This window comes from Rhodamnia argentea, chromosome 3 (assembly GCF_020921035.1).
Source record: "Rhodamnia argentea isolate NSW1041297 chromosome 3, ASM2092103v1, whole genome shotgun sequence".
Classification (NCBI taxonomy): Eukaryota; Viridiplantae; Streptophyta; class Magnoliopsida; order Myrtales; family Myrtaceae; genus Rhodamnia; species Rhodamnia argentea.
Window position 1 is genome coordinate 14,759,928 of NC_063152.1, and position 13,108 is coordinate 14,773,035.

At 36.3% G+C, this 13,108-nt stretch overlaps 2 protein-coding genes and 1 long non-coding RNA gene across 3 annotated transcripts in view; all 3 read right to left on the reverse strand.

Moving 5' to 3' along the window:
* The window catches only part of LOC115729247 (disease resistance protein RUN1-like), a 1,053,956-nt gene that overhangs the window by 618,060 nt on the left and 422,788 nt on the right, over positions 1–13,108 (reverse strand). The window lies entirely within an intron of this gene.
* LOC125314488 overlaps positions 1–13,108 on the reverse strand; it is a 117,559-nt gene that overhangs the window by 24,031 nt on the left and 80,420 nt on the right. The window lies entirely within an intron of this gene.
* LOC115730399 (disease resistance protein RPP2B-like) lies at positions 5,108–8,215 on the reverse strand. Its single transcript, XM_048276853.1, has 3 exons — positions 7,916–8,215; positions 5,808–6,612; positions 5,108–5,463 (listed from the first exon to the last, which is right to left on the reverse strand). The coding sequence occupies exons 1-3, from the start codon at positions 8,198–8,200 to the stop codon at positions 5,393–5,395; spliced, it is 1,161 nt and encodes a 386-aa protein (XP_048132810.1). The 5' UTR covers positions 8,201–8,215; the 3' UTR covers positions 5,108–5,392.

Here is a 13,108-nt window from a genome sequence, read left to right on the forward strand (position 1 = left end):
TTTTAAATAAGTAAAATAATATGAATAACTAAAACACTTGAAAGCATAAAGTAACAATCTAAATCCCCTTCTCTTAATGGCTTTCCTAGATTTTGTCGAAATCTTCACCATTTGCCATCGACTTGTTGCGGAAAAGGCAAGAAAGCTACTTGCATAAAATGTTCTTGAGAATAAAATGATTTCTTTTCCATTTCCTTCATTTGCTACACTCTATTTTAAGAGAGCTAGAGATGATTTCTTACAATTTCACATATTTCAGTTTTCTTTTTTGAGGAATTCTCCCTTGTCTTTTGCAAACCATTGAAGGCTATCTTTTTATGTTGGGAACGACAAGGACAATTATTAGACATCTTGCGAAAGAAATTCATAACTTTCATTCCCCAAGAGAAAATACAAAGACTTCCTTGATTGATTTTCGGCATAAGAATATTCACTTATTTCTTTCCTCTTTTTTTGGTTAAATTTTGTTGCCAACGATTGGCCCTTACCATATTTTGCATTTTGAATAATAGGAATATAATATATTTTCTTGACATGTAAGTTTGTTTGTACTATTTTTAGGATTGCTTGACTCTCGATTAGAGATTTGATAATATTGTTGCCAATTTGAATTTCATATTTTAGACATCTTATTTATTCTTGTGTTTGGAGGTTACTCAAAAGTATCCTGGGCTCGTTGCTATAGATACCCTTTGGATCCTTCATTTACAAACATAGTTGATTTATTAAATGAAGTTTCATTCTTGGGTGTTGTCCCTTGGTATCTTCTCGTCTCTCTCAGTCCCTTTGGTGGATTCCTAGAGTTCATGAGTCATCCAAAGAGTATTCTATGGCCTATCAAGGTAGTGATTCGGCTAAGGGAAATCTAGATTATCAAGTTTCTCGTTTTCTTGGTGGATTCCTAGAGTTCATGAGTCATCCAAAGAGTATTCTATGGCCTATCAAGGTAGTGATTCGGCTAAGGGAAATCTAGATTATCAAGTTTCTCGTTTTCTTTACTCCATACTCGTGGTTTTTCACCTCACAAAAATTCAAAAACCCCTTCCTTCTACTCACTGTTCATTCAACACATTCCATAGTGGGATCGACGAGCTTGCATAGAAAATTGAAAGACCACAAAGTTCGTCTCATATGAGATGTAGGAAGAGAAAAATGTGAATGTACCATGTGCACAAACGTTGCGTATATGCGCAAAATTGACATTTGAATTATTTTAGTAAATTACCGTGTTAGAAATACTTAATGCAAAGATATTGTTGATGTACACGATACACAGAAATATAAAAATTATGTGGAAGACATATTCCAGGATTAAAATTTTTTACAAGAGATCTGTTGTAAAATGAAAAAAAGATTTTCACGTTTTGATATTGAAACATGTGAGAGAGAAAATAAACTTTGCTAATTTGCACATTTCTCTATTGATACCATAATCGCAAAATAAGTAATTGACAACGTTAAGAAGACAATCGCTGTAGACCAAAGTACAAACAAAACGAATCATAATCCAAGTTCTGGCAGTGGACTCTTTCATTGTTCATCCATAGAATTACAGATCCAAGATGCATGATTTCGTCTTAGTAGGTCAAAGAAGAATACTACTATAAGGTCCTTTGTGGTTCACATAAAATACTCCTCTATGGCTTCGAGGAAATGGCATTCCACCACTGAGTTTTCTCGTTTCTTTTTTTTTTTTTTATCTCTCTTCACAAATTACCAAGGAAGTTGCTAACCTGACAGTCTGACAATACTGTCGGTTATTTCTGACCACACGATATCCCAATTAATGGGTGTTTTATGCAAAACACGTGATGATGGTGTGTAGATTTACGGTTAAGATTGTACCATCCCGGACAGCACTATCAAAAAGCATTTCCCAATTACCAATTACAATCCATGACTACTCGAAAGATATGTTGTTTCGGTATTTTTTTTAATTTTATTTTTCCTAGGTGCAAGTATAATAGCCTTCACACTTTTTTGCTTCAAAAGTTGATCAATCATATTTATCATTTTACTAAAGTTAATACAAAGTGATATTCTTTAACATATGTTGAACAAATTAATTCATGTCTCTCCCATAACTATCACTAACTGGGCAAATGAAATTACAATTTGTGAGACCATTTTGGGTTGAAACCATAGTTAAAATGGGATAAAAAAGAATAAAAGAAAATAAACTAGGATTAACGCTTGGTTTGTTTCGCAAAAAATGACTGATTTGGAAAATATTTTTTGAAAAATGATCGGATGTATCGCTTGAAATAATTAGTCAATAAAAAATATTTTCATTACCAACAACAATTGGTATCTAAATATTTGCGTAAATAATGAAAATATTTTTTGTTCATTTAAATTTGTAAGCGATATAAGTGATCATTTTTTTGGAAAGTATTTTGAAAACATTCATTTTTCGTAAAACAAATGGAGCCTAAGTAAGGAAAGGAAGTTACACTAATTTTCAACTTACGTCGGTCTTGACCATGCCATATAGGACGGTAGGCTACCACATTAGCGATTTTCATAGGATGCAATTGACAAAAGGTCAAAAGGTTTAGGACTAAATTGGCAAAAGTGCAAGGGTTAGGACTTTTTGGACAATTTTCCCTTTACAATTAAGTACCTAAATATTTGTTCTTTAATCAAGGATCTCAACTTCCTAAATTTGGTTCAATGTGAAAATTTGGTTAAATAAATTGCGGTCAGGTGATTTTGTCTAGGTGGCCCATTCTGAAGTTGTTCCTTCTAAGTACATTTTGCAATTCGGTGGGGGAGGACCTATGGAGGAACCATATATCCATGAAGAGTAGTTATGATGACTCCGAAGATAAACCGGAAGGACAACGATATTTCAAAATGTGCCATTCCTTCTATGAGATCGCTCAACTTGGAATGGAATCCGGTGAGAAGCGTAGCTTGATATTAACTATTATCAGTGAATTGAAAGAAAATTAGCTAGCAAATTCGATAAGTTTGTCCAATAAATGCAATGGATTTTTCATTGGTTGCTCTTGGCATAAAATTAGGTACCAAATGAAGGCAACGAAGTGCTTAGTTTAGTCCTGTGGTCACTCAACATAAAAGGGCGTTTGCCCTTCGAAAAAGGAAGTAATCAAATGTCGACCATGCTGTTAGATAGTACAAGACTATGGCTCAACCGACTAAGCAAATAAAAAGCAAGAAAAGCAAAGTTTGCAATTTTGAATATGGTAAATTGTAGATTTATTGATATCATTTTTCTCTATTTCGTATTATAAGGAATACTTCTTATTTGGTGAGTTGGCTTGGATTTTACATGAAGCGTGATAGTAGACCGGTCACGTACATGATTTGTGGTTGTCTAGCCGTGAGATAAAGTAGACTTCTAATAAGGCTTCTGCAGAGAGAAGCATCGCCCATGTTTGCTCCGTCTTCCTCTAGTAGTTTCTCGGTGGTCACGAACGGTGCTGCAATTGTTTTGCAGTAGTTCTTATCTGCAGCTCGCTCATAGCACTGTTCTCTTCTAGATTGAAATCTCAATCTCAGTTTAAGCTATTCAATCATCTGGCAGCACTTATGACAGACAGAAGGGAAAAAAAAAAAAGGAAATTCATCATCACAGTGCGACTACAACGTGAGTTCAAGGGTTTTAAATTTTTTCCCTTTCTCCCATAGCAATAACATTTGCAAAAATAACCACAATTGCTAAGCTACTTCACGTGTAGACGTTTGCGCAAACAGTTGGCGAGCATCATTTGGATTCCTCATAATTGTTAAGAGCAGCTGATTTGTGTAAGTTTACCTTCTAAAATCGCTCCATCAACGTGCCACTATGCTGAGTGCCACTACACTGAGTTTTAACCGAAGATGGGATTCGGATTTGTGCCGCCATGACTTAGGGAATTTGCGACAATGTGAATGATTTAACGAGCTCCATAAACAATAGTCGAGACAAATGTTCCTAGCTATACGTTCTTTACGAAAGGAGACTTTTGAGAATGCAAAATACGAGCAGAGCCAAAAAGCACCTCTATTTTGCGCGCGCTTGACCTTTCGCACTCAACCAGGCGCTGAGTAAATCTGTTGTGGAGATTTTTTATTACAAAAACGGAAAAACAAACTGGGGAAAGTTAATGAAAGGGCAAAAAGTTCTAAACGCAACAGAGTGAGAGTGGAGAAGAAGATCAAACCAAGTGCCACTGGAACGGAACCTTCGCACCTCTGCTTCTCCTGTAATGGAGATTTACCTTCAGAAACAAAACAAAAATGGTGTACGAAACGACAAAATTTCTAAGAGTAGAGAAACGGAACCATTGCACCTTTGGAGCTTCGCTTTTCTCCAATGGTGGTTTCCGTTTCAGAAAGAAAAAGAAACGAGAAAAGTTAATAGAAAGGAAGTAAAAGAGTTCCAGCGGAGAAGACCACAAATGGGCGCTCAATTGTAATTTGGAAGGCATTTATTACCTGTCTGCGCAATTAAAACGTCTGCACTTATCCAACTATTTTTGGTCAAGAAACAAGTCTTATCGCAGTAGTCACCGTTAAGGTATGGTTTCGAGCGGTACATCTATGAAAAAGTTGATAAGACATTGTTCCTTTTTGGGAAATGGAAAATTAGACACGTACTTCTCAGACTCTTGGGGCCAAAGGCAAAGAGATGCTCCTGTGCTTCATTAACTCTTCATAAGTTTCTATTATCACCTGCGAGAGCAATTTATTTAGCTTGACTGTTGAGAATTTGCTATCACTTTCTTTCTTTAGATCTAGACCACCGCAAAAAAATGTATATATATACAAAAAACTAGCCTGGAGGTGCAATTGTGATGAAACTGATCAGCAGTTCATTTAAAAGTGCTCACTGCGCAAGGCTATTACAAGGATACGCCAACCCCACTGAAATCAGTAAATGATATGCAACTAAGCATGTTGTGCAGAATATGACATTTGTCAATGAGATCATCATTCAATTAACAAGGAGATATAAAACCCAAACACATGCTATGAATTTGCCTCGTGAGGACTGCAATAATAATTCGATGCAATAAGAATGTCATGTGATTGAGACATCACAAGGAAATTCGGTCGTCAGTCCTATGCAATAAGGAAGCATACGCCCAACTTAGAGTTGGATAAATAACCACACATAATCATGAAGAAAGGGAAAAACAAGATGGTAAGTTACTTTGAGTTCCAATAATGTCCTGTGGTTCGATAATATACTCAAGCCACAAATGATCCGAATAGAATGAACTGAAAGCAATCGTCTTGCATCATTGTTTCCCCATTAACTTGTGCTTCAAGCTTAAATTTGACGTCTTATTTTCCTCCTTCTACTTGGCATACAACACAATAAGGCCAATCTTACGAACTTCTTGTACAAGTCCTCCGAAGTCATGGAAGATACGTCTCTTTATCAGGGAGCAAAGATGCTGGCATCTCTCCTCGAGGTAGAATAACTCGGCAATCGGTTTTGGGACGAAATTCCTGTCATAGATGTAGACTGTTAGACTGTAATTGGATGAACATGTATTACTGAAGATTTTGTCATTGGATGAACATGTATTATTCCAGTTTTTCATTGGGTGATCTTTACAGTTCCACAACGAAACAGAGCTCTATAAATAGAGAGAATATCCTATTTGTTGCCTTATAGCCACCGCCACTACATATACATGCAGAATCACTTCCTATATGTTTGCTTTTCTTAATTTCCGCATCGATCCAGGATTTTCAGCCTTTCCTAATATGCAAACGGTCAGTGCAAGAACAAATCAGTCAAAGGCAACCCATTACGGACCAGTTCATTATAGAAAGATAAGATTAATTACCTTGAACTTCGAATGTGTCGGGGGGAAATTTACTCAGAGATTCGCAACCAATTGCATATAGACGACGCAATTGCCCTGGCATCTTGGGGATCTCTTGTAGTTGTTGGGTATGCGAAACATCCAACCACAGCAAATTATGGAGTTGTCCGCATGTAGGAAGGGTAGCAAAATTGTTTCCCAACAAATACAATGCTCTTAAGACAGGAAAACAGGAACTCTCCAAGAAGTCTACTTTTGATAAATTGCATCCACGAAGGTTTAAAACATATAGCTTAGGAAATCCTGTCTTCATATGGGGATCCTTCGGATCCTCCCCATTCTTTGGAAACTCGACTAGTCCTGAGCAACCTTCAAGTATCAGCCTTTCCAGATTTTGGAACCTATAAATGCTAGATGGAAGGATTCTCAGTTTCGTGCAATACCTTAAATCCATTTCCTCCAAGGAAACAAGATTTTCTATGGACTTGGGAAGTTTCTCAATTGAAGTCTTAATTAAATAAAGTCCTCGCAAGCCTTCCATTTTATCTGGAATTTCAGGGAAGCTTTCCAATTTTGAGCAAAGATTAAGATTGAGAAGTTGAAGCTTCTTGGACCGGAGCATTTTGGGGAAATCATGAAGTTTAGAGCACCCACTTAAATTCAACAACTGTAAATTGTTGTGATCTGCAAGTGATTCGTGGGCATGCTCCAAGTTTTTGCACCCATGGAGATCCAATTCCTCTAGATCTGGAATACATTTGAGGTCCGGCATATGAATCGGTGACTCGCATTCACTGTAGTTTATGAACTTCAATTTTTTAAAGTCCTGCAAGAAACAATTCGGCGAGAAAAAAGTATTGAGATAAATATTCAATTCAAAATCTGGCTCCAACTTTTTAGTAAAAAGCTAGTGGTATGTCCATATACTGGGAATTTATATACAAAATTTTTCGCACATCAAAACTCATAAGCATTATCGCAAAACATTGATGAACGAGTAACTACTTCTATTTGTTGACGAGCAAATATATCGTTCTTATAGTTTTCCTAAAAACTTACATAAGGACGATTTGCCGTTCCATAGAGCTAAAATAGGAACATTGTTCTGTGCTGGTAAAAGGTGAAAGACGTTGGTAACTGTCATATTCCATTGCTAACAAAATTTTGACTGAAAACTTGTTTAGTAAATAACGCATTAAGTTACCAACACTTTAAAGAAATTACTTATAGTTACTGGATAGTTTTAAATACCCAACTATTCAATAATTGACCAGTATTTTCTATATAGCTTACCGTTAAGTTATTACTAAACTTTATAGAAAACTAAGAAGATGTCCGTGCTTTGCACGGATCAAAGACTATATTTGTGATATTATTCTAAATGCTGATATCAACGTGAACTTTCCGCAAGAGAAATAATATATATGCAGACAATAATAACCAAAAAATATCCACATCAATCAGATTCTTCACTAGAACTTGCATAGAAGATTATTTAAAGCTGATCCAAATGTCATCATGTAGGTTTATCCTCTGATTAAAAAAAAGATATGACATACAATTGCAATATTTATTGAATATTATAAGTAATACTTCGAGCACATAAAATAATCTGAATCAATAGAAAAAGGAAAATATAAAGTAAGAATGTAAATCCCACTCTCCAATTATTCTTTTGTGCTTAATTATAAATGATGCATTTCTTTTTAATCTTCTAACATGAGATGGAGCAACCTCAATCACATTGATAAAGTCGTAGATTCTCTTCAAATGTGTTAGATCTCAGATTAACATTCTAATTTTTGAGCTAGTACATTACTTGAAACTTAACACGAAAAGGAGATTTACCTATTACTAACTAAGGAGTTAAAAAGACGTGGATTCTAAATTTTCCTATATGTTTTTCAAATATAACGAGCAAGTTGTCAGTTGACGGCCGAGCATTTACAACCGAAAGATTTTAACATGCATTGCTCATATGTGCCAGTGATAGCTTACATTTGATGCTCTACTAGGAATAAAGAATATAGTAATTGTAGATGTTTTTGTAAGGAAAACAACAAACATCATCAGATTTAATAGATATAGTTATAAGTAAGTAATGAAAAAAGGACCAAGTGAATGCGCACCTTAAATTGTTCCGGCACCTTAATCTTGCTCTTCCGCATATCAAGTCCAACTAACTTCTTTGGACCCTTGCTGAATTCTGGAACCAAGGGACAATTAGGCCATTGAAACCACATTAACGCATTAGGGAGACGGATGGAATCTGGGAAAGAATTGTCTTTATCCACATTAACCAGGACGAGCAACCACAACTTCTTCATTTTCTCGAAAGCTCGAGGGCTAAAATATGCCTCTTCTGGCTCTGGTAGCTCTAGAAATATGGCTTCTGCATGCTCTGTTCCCTGCATATGTATTTCATTATATTTAGGTTACTTTGTAACTATAGTAAACAAAGTCGAAGATAAGAATACAATATTAATTCTTGTGCACGAAGAAGTCTTACCTCTTCTCTTGATATAACCTCAAAAACATCCTCCTGAAGCCATAATCTACTGTATTTTCCAGGATCATTATGACATCCTTCTCGTACAATTTCCATGCCCATTGATTGTATTGAGTCATGCATTTGTAGGGTCTCTCCCTCTTCACTAATCAAGGAGCGCTCAATGAGAATTTGTACCCCGATAGTTGGGTTAAAGCCACAACTATTAAGAACTTTCTTAATGTACTTTGTACTTCGCCCTTTGAAGTAACAGACAATGTCAAGAAAAATCTCCTTTGCATGGCTATCCAATCCATCATAACTTACCTTTAACACTTCACTGATTTCTTTGTTAGGAAGTTTGGCAAGTTGTAAGAGGGTATCTTTCCATTCAGATTCTCCTCTAGGACACAAGAAAGAACCCAACACCTTAAGAGCTAAAGGAAGGCATTGGGCATACTGCAAAACCCGATCAACCGATGTGCTGCTTATTTTTGTTTCTTGATTTCCTCGAAAAGCATAATTCCTAAAAAGTTTAAGAGCTTCATCATCGTTGAGAACTTTAACAGGATACGTGTGATGCGGTACCCCTTGAGAAGTTACCACATGTGTATCTCTTGTTGTAACAATTATCCTACTTCCTTTACCAAACCACTCACGACTTCGAGCTAAAGCACTTAATCGGCCCGGATTATCGACATCATCAAGAATAACGAGGACTCTCTTTTTACATAGTCTATCTTGAATCAATTGACTTCCTCTATCAACACCAAAGACTCTTTCTATATTCTTTCCTAGTAATACCTGCGATAGCAATTGTTCTTGCAAATGAACCAAACCATTGAAATTTTTGGAATTTTCTCTGACACGTTCTAAGAAACAAGAACCTTGGAAGTCTCTAAAAGTAGCATTATAGATGGCTTTAGCAAGGGTTGTCTTCCCTATCCCTCCTTGTCCACATAATCCTACCATAAGAACATCCTCCTTGGACTGTAATTTTAATATTGCTTTAACCTCTTCTGCTCGGGAATCTATCCCAGTCGGAAACTCGGCTACATCTAGTGGTGTTCGGGCTAGTTGAGTCATGGTCTCTTCTACGATCTCTTGTATAAGCCCTGCTTCAGATCTGACAAGGGAAAATAAGTTGAAACTACTTTTAGAGCAATACAAAGGAAAGAATAAGTATCAAGAGGGAATCATTGAGTAAGAAGCTAGTCCGCAAAAGATTTAGAGATGAATGTCCAAATATGTTCAACTAGCAAGATGCCCATGTCTACACGCGCACAAGACTGTATTTTTCATGTTATTCTAAATGTTGTATGGTAATTTGTCCTGTATTTTTTATTATTTAAGTTAATTATTGGATATACTAAATGTTGATCTGCATTTTATTGATCGACTTAGAAGTTCATTGAAATTGTCTTGTTTTTCCTTCAATTGTCCAAATACCTACGCATCTATTTGGTATATTTCCTAGCGCAACATTACCTGTGATTAAAATTAACAACGTGAAGTTTAAGATTACACTACCAATCGGTTACATATCAAGTACTTTACCCTTTGGGACAACTTTAATCTCACTTTTTAATGTGGACAAATAAAATGAGTGCTTTGGCTGTTGGGATGATTATGGCAAGATCTTAGGGTGTGCATGACAACAATTTTATTTTTCTAGTTTTCTATTTCGAGTAATAGGTTTGGAACAGCAATCTGTTTGATACCGTAATTTCATTTTTCTATTTTTGGGATAAAGTTTGTGCCTAGAAATAGTGGAACAAAAATAAGAAGTATAAGTTTTCTACTTTTCTGTTTGTGGAACAGAAACGGAAATAAGAATTCTTCTTATTGCTCACTCCCTCTCTCTTGCGTCTTGCCCGCTAGTTGCTGGCTCTTGTTTGCCATTCACCGTTCATGTTGTTGGTCACCGGTCCACGACTCAGGTTCGCCCTTCTCCGATCACCATTCGCCGGACGAGGCCCAGTAGCCGACAACCATAGAAAGTTTTTGATGTTATCAAACAAATTTCTTTTTCAAAAACAAAAATTTTGTGTTGTTATCAAGCGCGTGTCTCTACTCGTAAACTCATTTAGAGAATAGAAATATAAAAATCTATTTCTAGCCAAAAATAGAGCCCTAGAAAGAGAATAGTTGTCGTTTACACCCTTAGTCCTCATAGAAACATACCTTTCTTATTACCTTTTTGCTCTTCACAGCTTCAAGTTCTTACAAGAATGCCATTAGGGCTATATTTTCTATTAAAAAAAACCTAGTTTTTCATTCTTTTCTCCTGTAAAAGATAAAAAAAATTTCTAATATATGAAAAAGTATTATGATGCATGTGCGAGTTGTGTTAGAGAAGTCCCACATTAAAGAATTGATGTGATATGGAGCAGTTAATATATCTTAGTTGGCCCATAACACATTGGTTTATGCTTTTAAGTAAAGGTGGGTCCAACTGGATATGTTAACCGGTTCGGACTTGGGTTCCTTCTTAGCGATCTTCCTGGATGAAGGTATTGGACTTCTACTACATGCTTACAACAAATGGCATTAGAGTTGATGATTGATTAGTGGGACCTTTAGCAAATATATCAAAGGATGAATCTAGTTACCAACCCGGATTCTAGGTGGCGTGCCTAATGGCAGCCTTCATAATTCGGTCTAGAGGAAAGAGACTAGGAATGAGGGTGGGCATTGAGTATCCTCAAGTTGAGATAATGTTGGTGTAGAAGGATACCATAATTAAGGGGGAGCATTGAGCTTACACATAAGGGAAAAATTGTTAACATGCATGTGTGAGTTGTGTTAGAGAAGTCCCACATAGAAAATTGATAGAGTGTAAAGTAGTTAATATTATCCTAATTGGCCCATAACTCATTGGAATAAACTTTTAAATGAATGTAGGTCTAATTGAAAATGTTAATCAATTCAAACTTGAACTCCCTCTTGATGATCTCCCTAAGTGAATGTATCAGATTTTACTACATGCTCCCAACAAAAAGATCGCTACAATACCCAATTTATCTTCTCCCATGTATGATGGTTATATGGTGAAGTAAATACTCTCCCGACAAAATTTTTCGCTCAATAAAATGACCTTGGATACAAAAGAAGGGAGAAATGTTCTTGCAAGAGAGGTGTCCTATTCAGTCAATGAAAGGCTTGATGCAATTGGTAAGGAGAGGAATTTTGAGAAGCATGAGGGACCAGCTTCAAATCAAGTCCATGAAGTCCAAAACATGTAGCAAGAGAAGGTAACACCATTCATTTTTAGATCTTGCAAAATGAGCGACAAATCTTAGGCTTCGTTTTTTTCGCGAAAAACAACTTTTAAGAAAATGCTTTCCGGATTTTCTGCATCCGGTACATGGAAAATAAGCTAGTCAAGGAAAACATTTTTCATTTATTGAAAAACATATTCAAAAGTGGGGAATATATTTTTCTCATTTTCAAAAGAGGAAAATGTTTTCCCCGATCTTTCCCTCTCATTCCTTTTTTTAATTATTATAAAAAATTGGTTTTTTTAAAATTTTATTTCTATTGTATATTTTTTTCTGTTCTTTTTTCTTTCTCTACAATCGTTGGCTATAGCTACTCGGGCAAGGCCGGCGAGGTCAAGCTCACCGACCTTGAGCGAGCGAGCAAGCTCACCTCGCCGGCCTCAAGCGAGCTCACCTCTCCAACGCCTCGCTCGTGGCCTCGGGGTGAGCTCGACCTCACCGCGGGTGAGGCTCGAGCCTCGCCGGCCTTAAGCAAGCCACCGTGGTTGGTCATCGGCCCCAATAGAGAAAGAAAGAAAAAATAAAATAAAAATAAAAATATTTCTATACAAAAAAAAATAAAGCTATTTAAAAATCGATTTTGTAATGTTCTTAGGAAAATTAATTCTATATGAAACGATGGGAATATTCTCCAGTTCATTTGTAGGTCTCAAACCATAAAATATTGTTATTTTCCTGAAATATGACTTTTACATTTTTCTCGAAACAAACGGAGCGTTAATGGTAATCATACCAGTAAGTTCGTCCAAGATCTTAGCAATCTTTAGGATTGGCCGAAGAAGCTCCAATACATATTCATGATAGATTATTTGATGAGCCTTGAACAGCGAAAAGGACTTTACATAAGCCTGATTATCCACATAAAATAAAATAAAAAAAAATTTCAAAGGATAATCCGTGAAGGCCTATAGTTAGTTCTTGGTGCCTTCTTCTAATTTTGGTTGTGAAAAACGTGTTTGAAAGGATAGATGAATGGGTCTCATTAATTTTTATGATAGCAAATGCAGGAGGATATTGTCTACGTCCGACTAATGAAGTATGTGAAGCCACTCTTATAGCTTCAAATGTTTTGCAAATTCTTATTGGTGCATAAGGATACCAAATTAATGGGAGCAAACTTAACATTGAGTTCACACGCGAGGGGGAGATTGTTAGGATGCACGTGTGAGTTGTGTTAGAGAAACACACATTAGAGAATTGAAGTGGTATTAAGCAGTTAATATATCCTAATTAGCCCATAACTCATTGATTTTGCACTCCTAACAACCGGTATCGTAGCTCGGGTTACCAACAAGTCTGGACCCAACAATCACATGGAGAGATACGGATTATTGCGGATCCGGCCTAAGGCCGATGTGTGAAAGGGAGCAGTGGGTTTATGAGTGTGAGGGAAACCTTATTTTTTGAGCTAATTTTTGGGATAAAAGAGGCCCAAGATCATCAAACACAGACGGATAGGAAAGTGTGGCGAGGGAAAAACTTGAGGCCTTATGAATCTGAATAGTCATCAAGGTTGACCAAAAAAAAAAAGGGACTAACCGTAGAGAGAATTG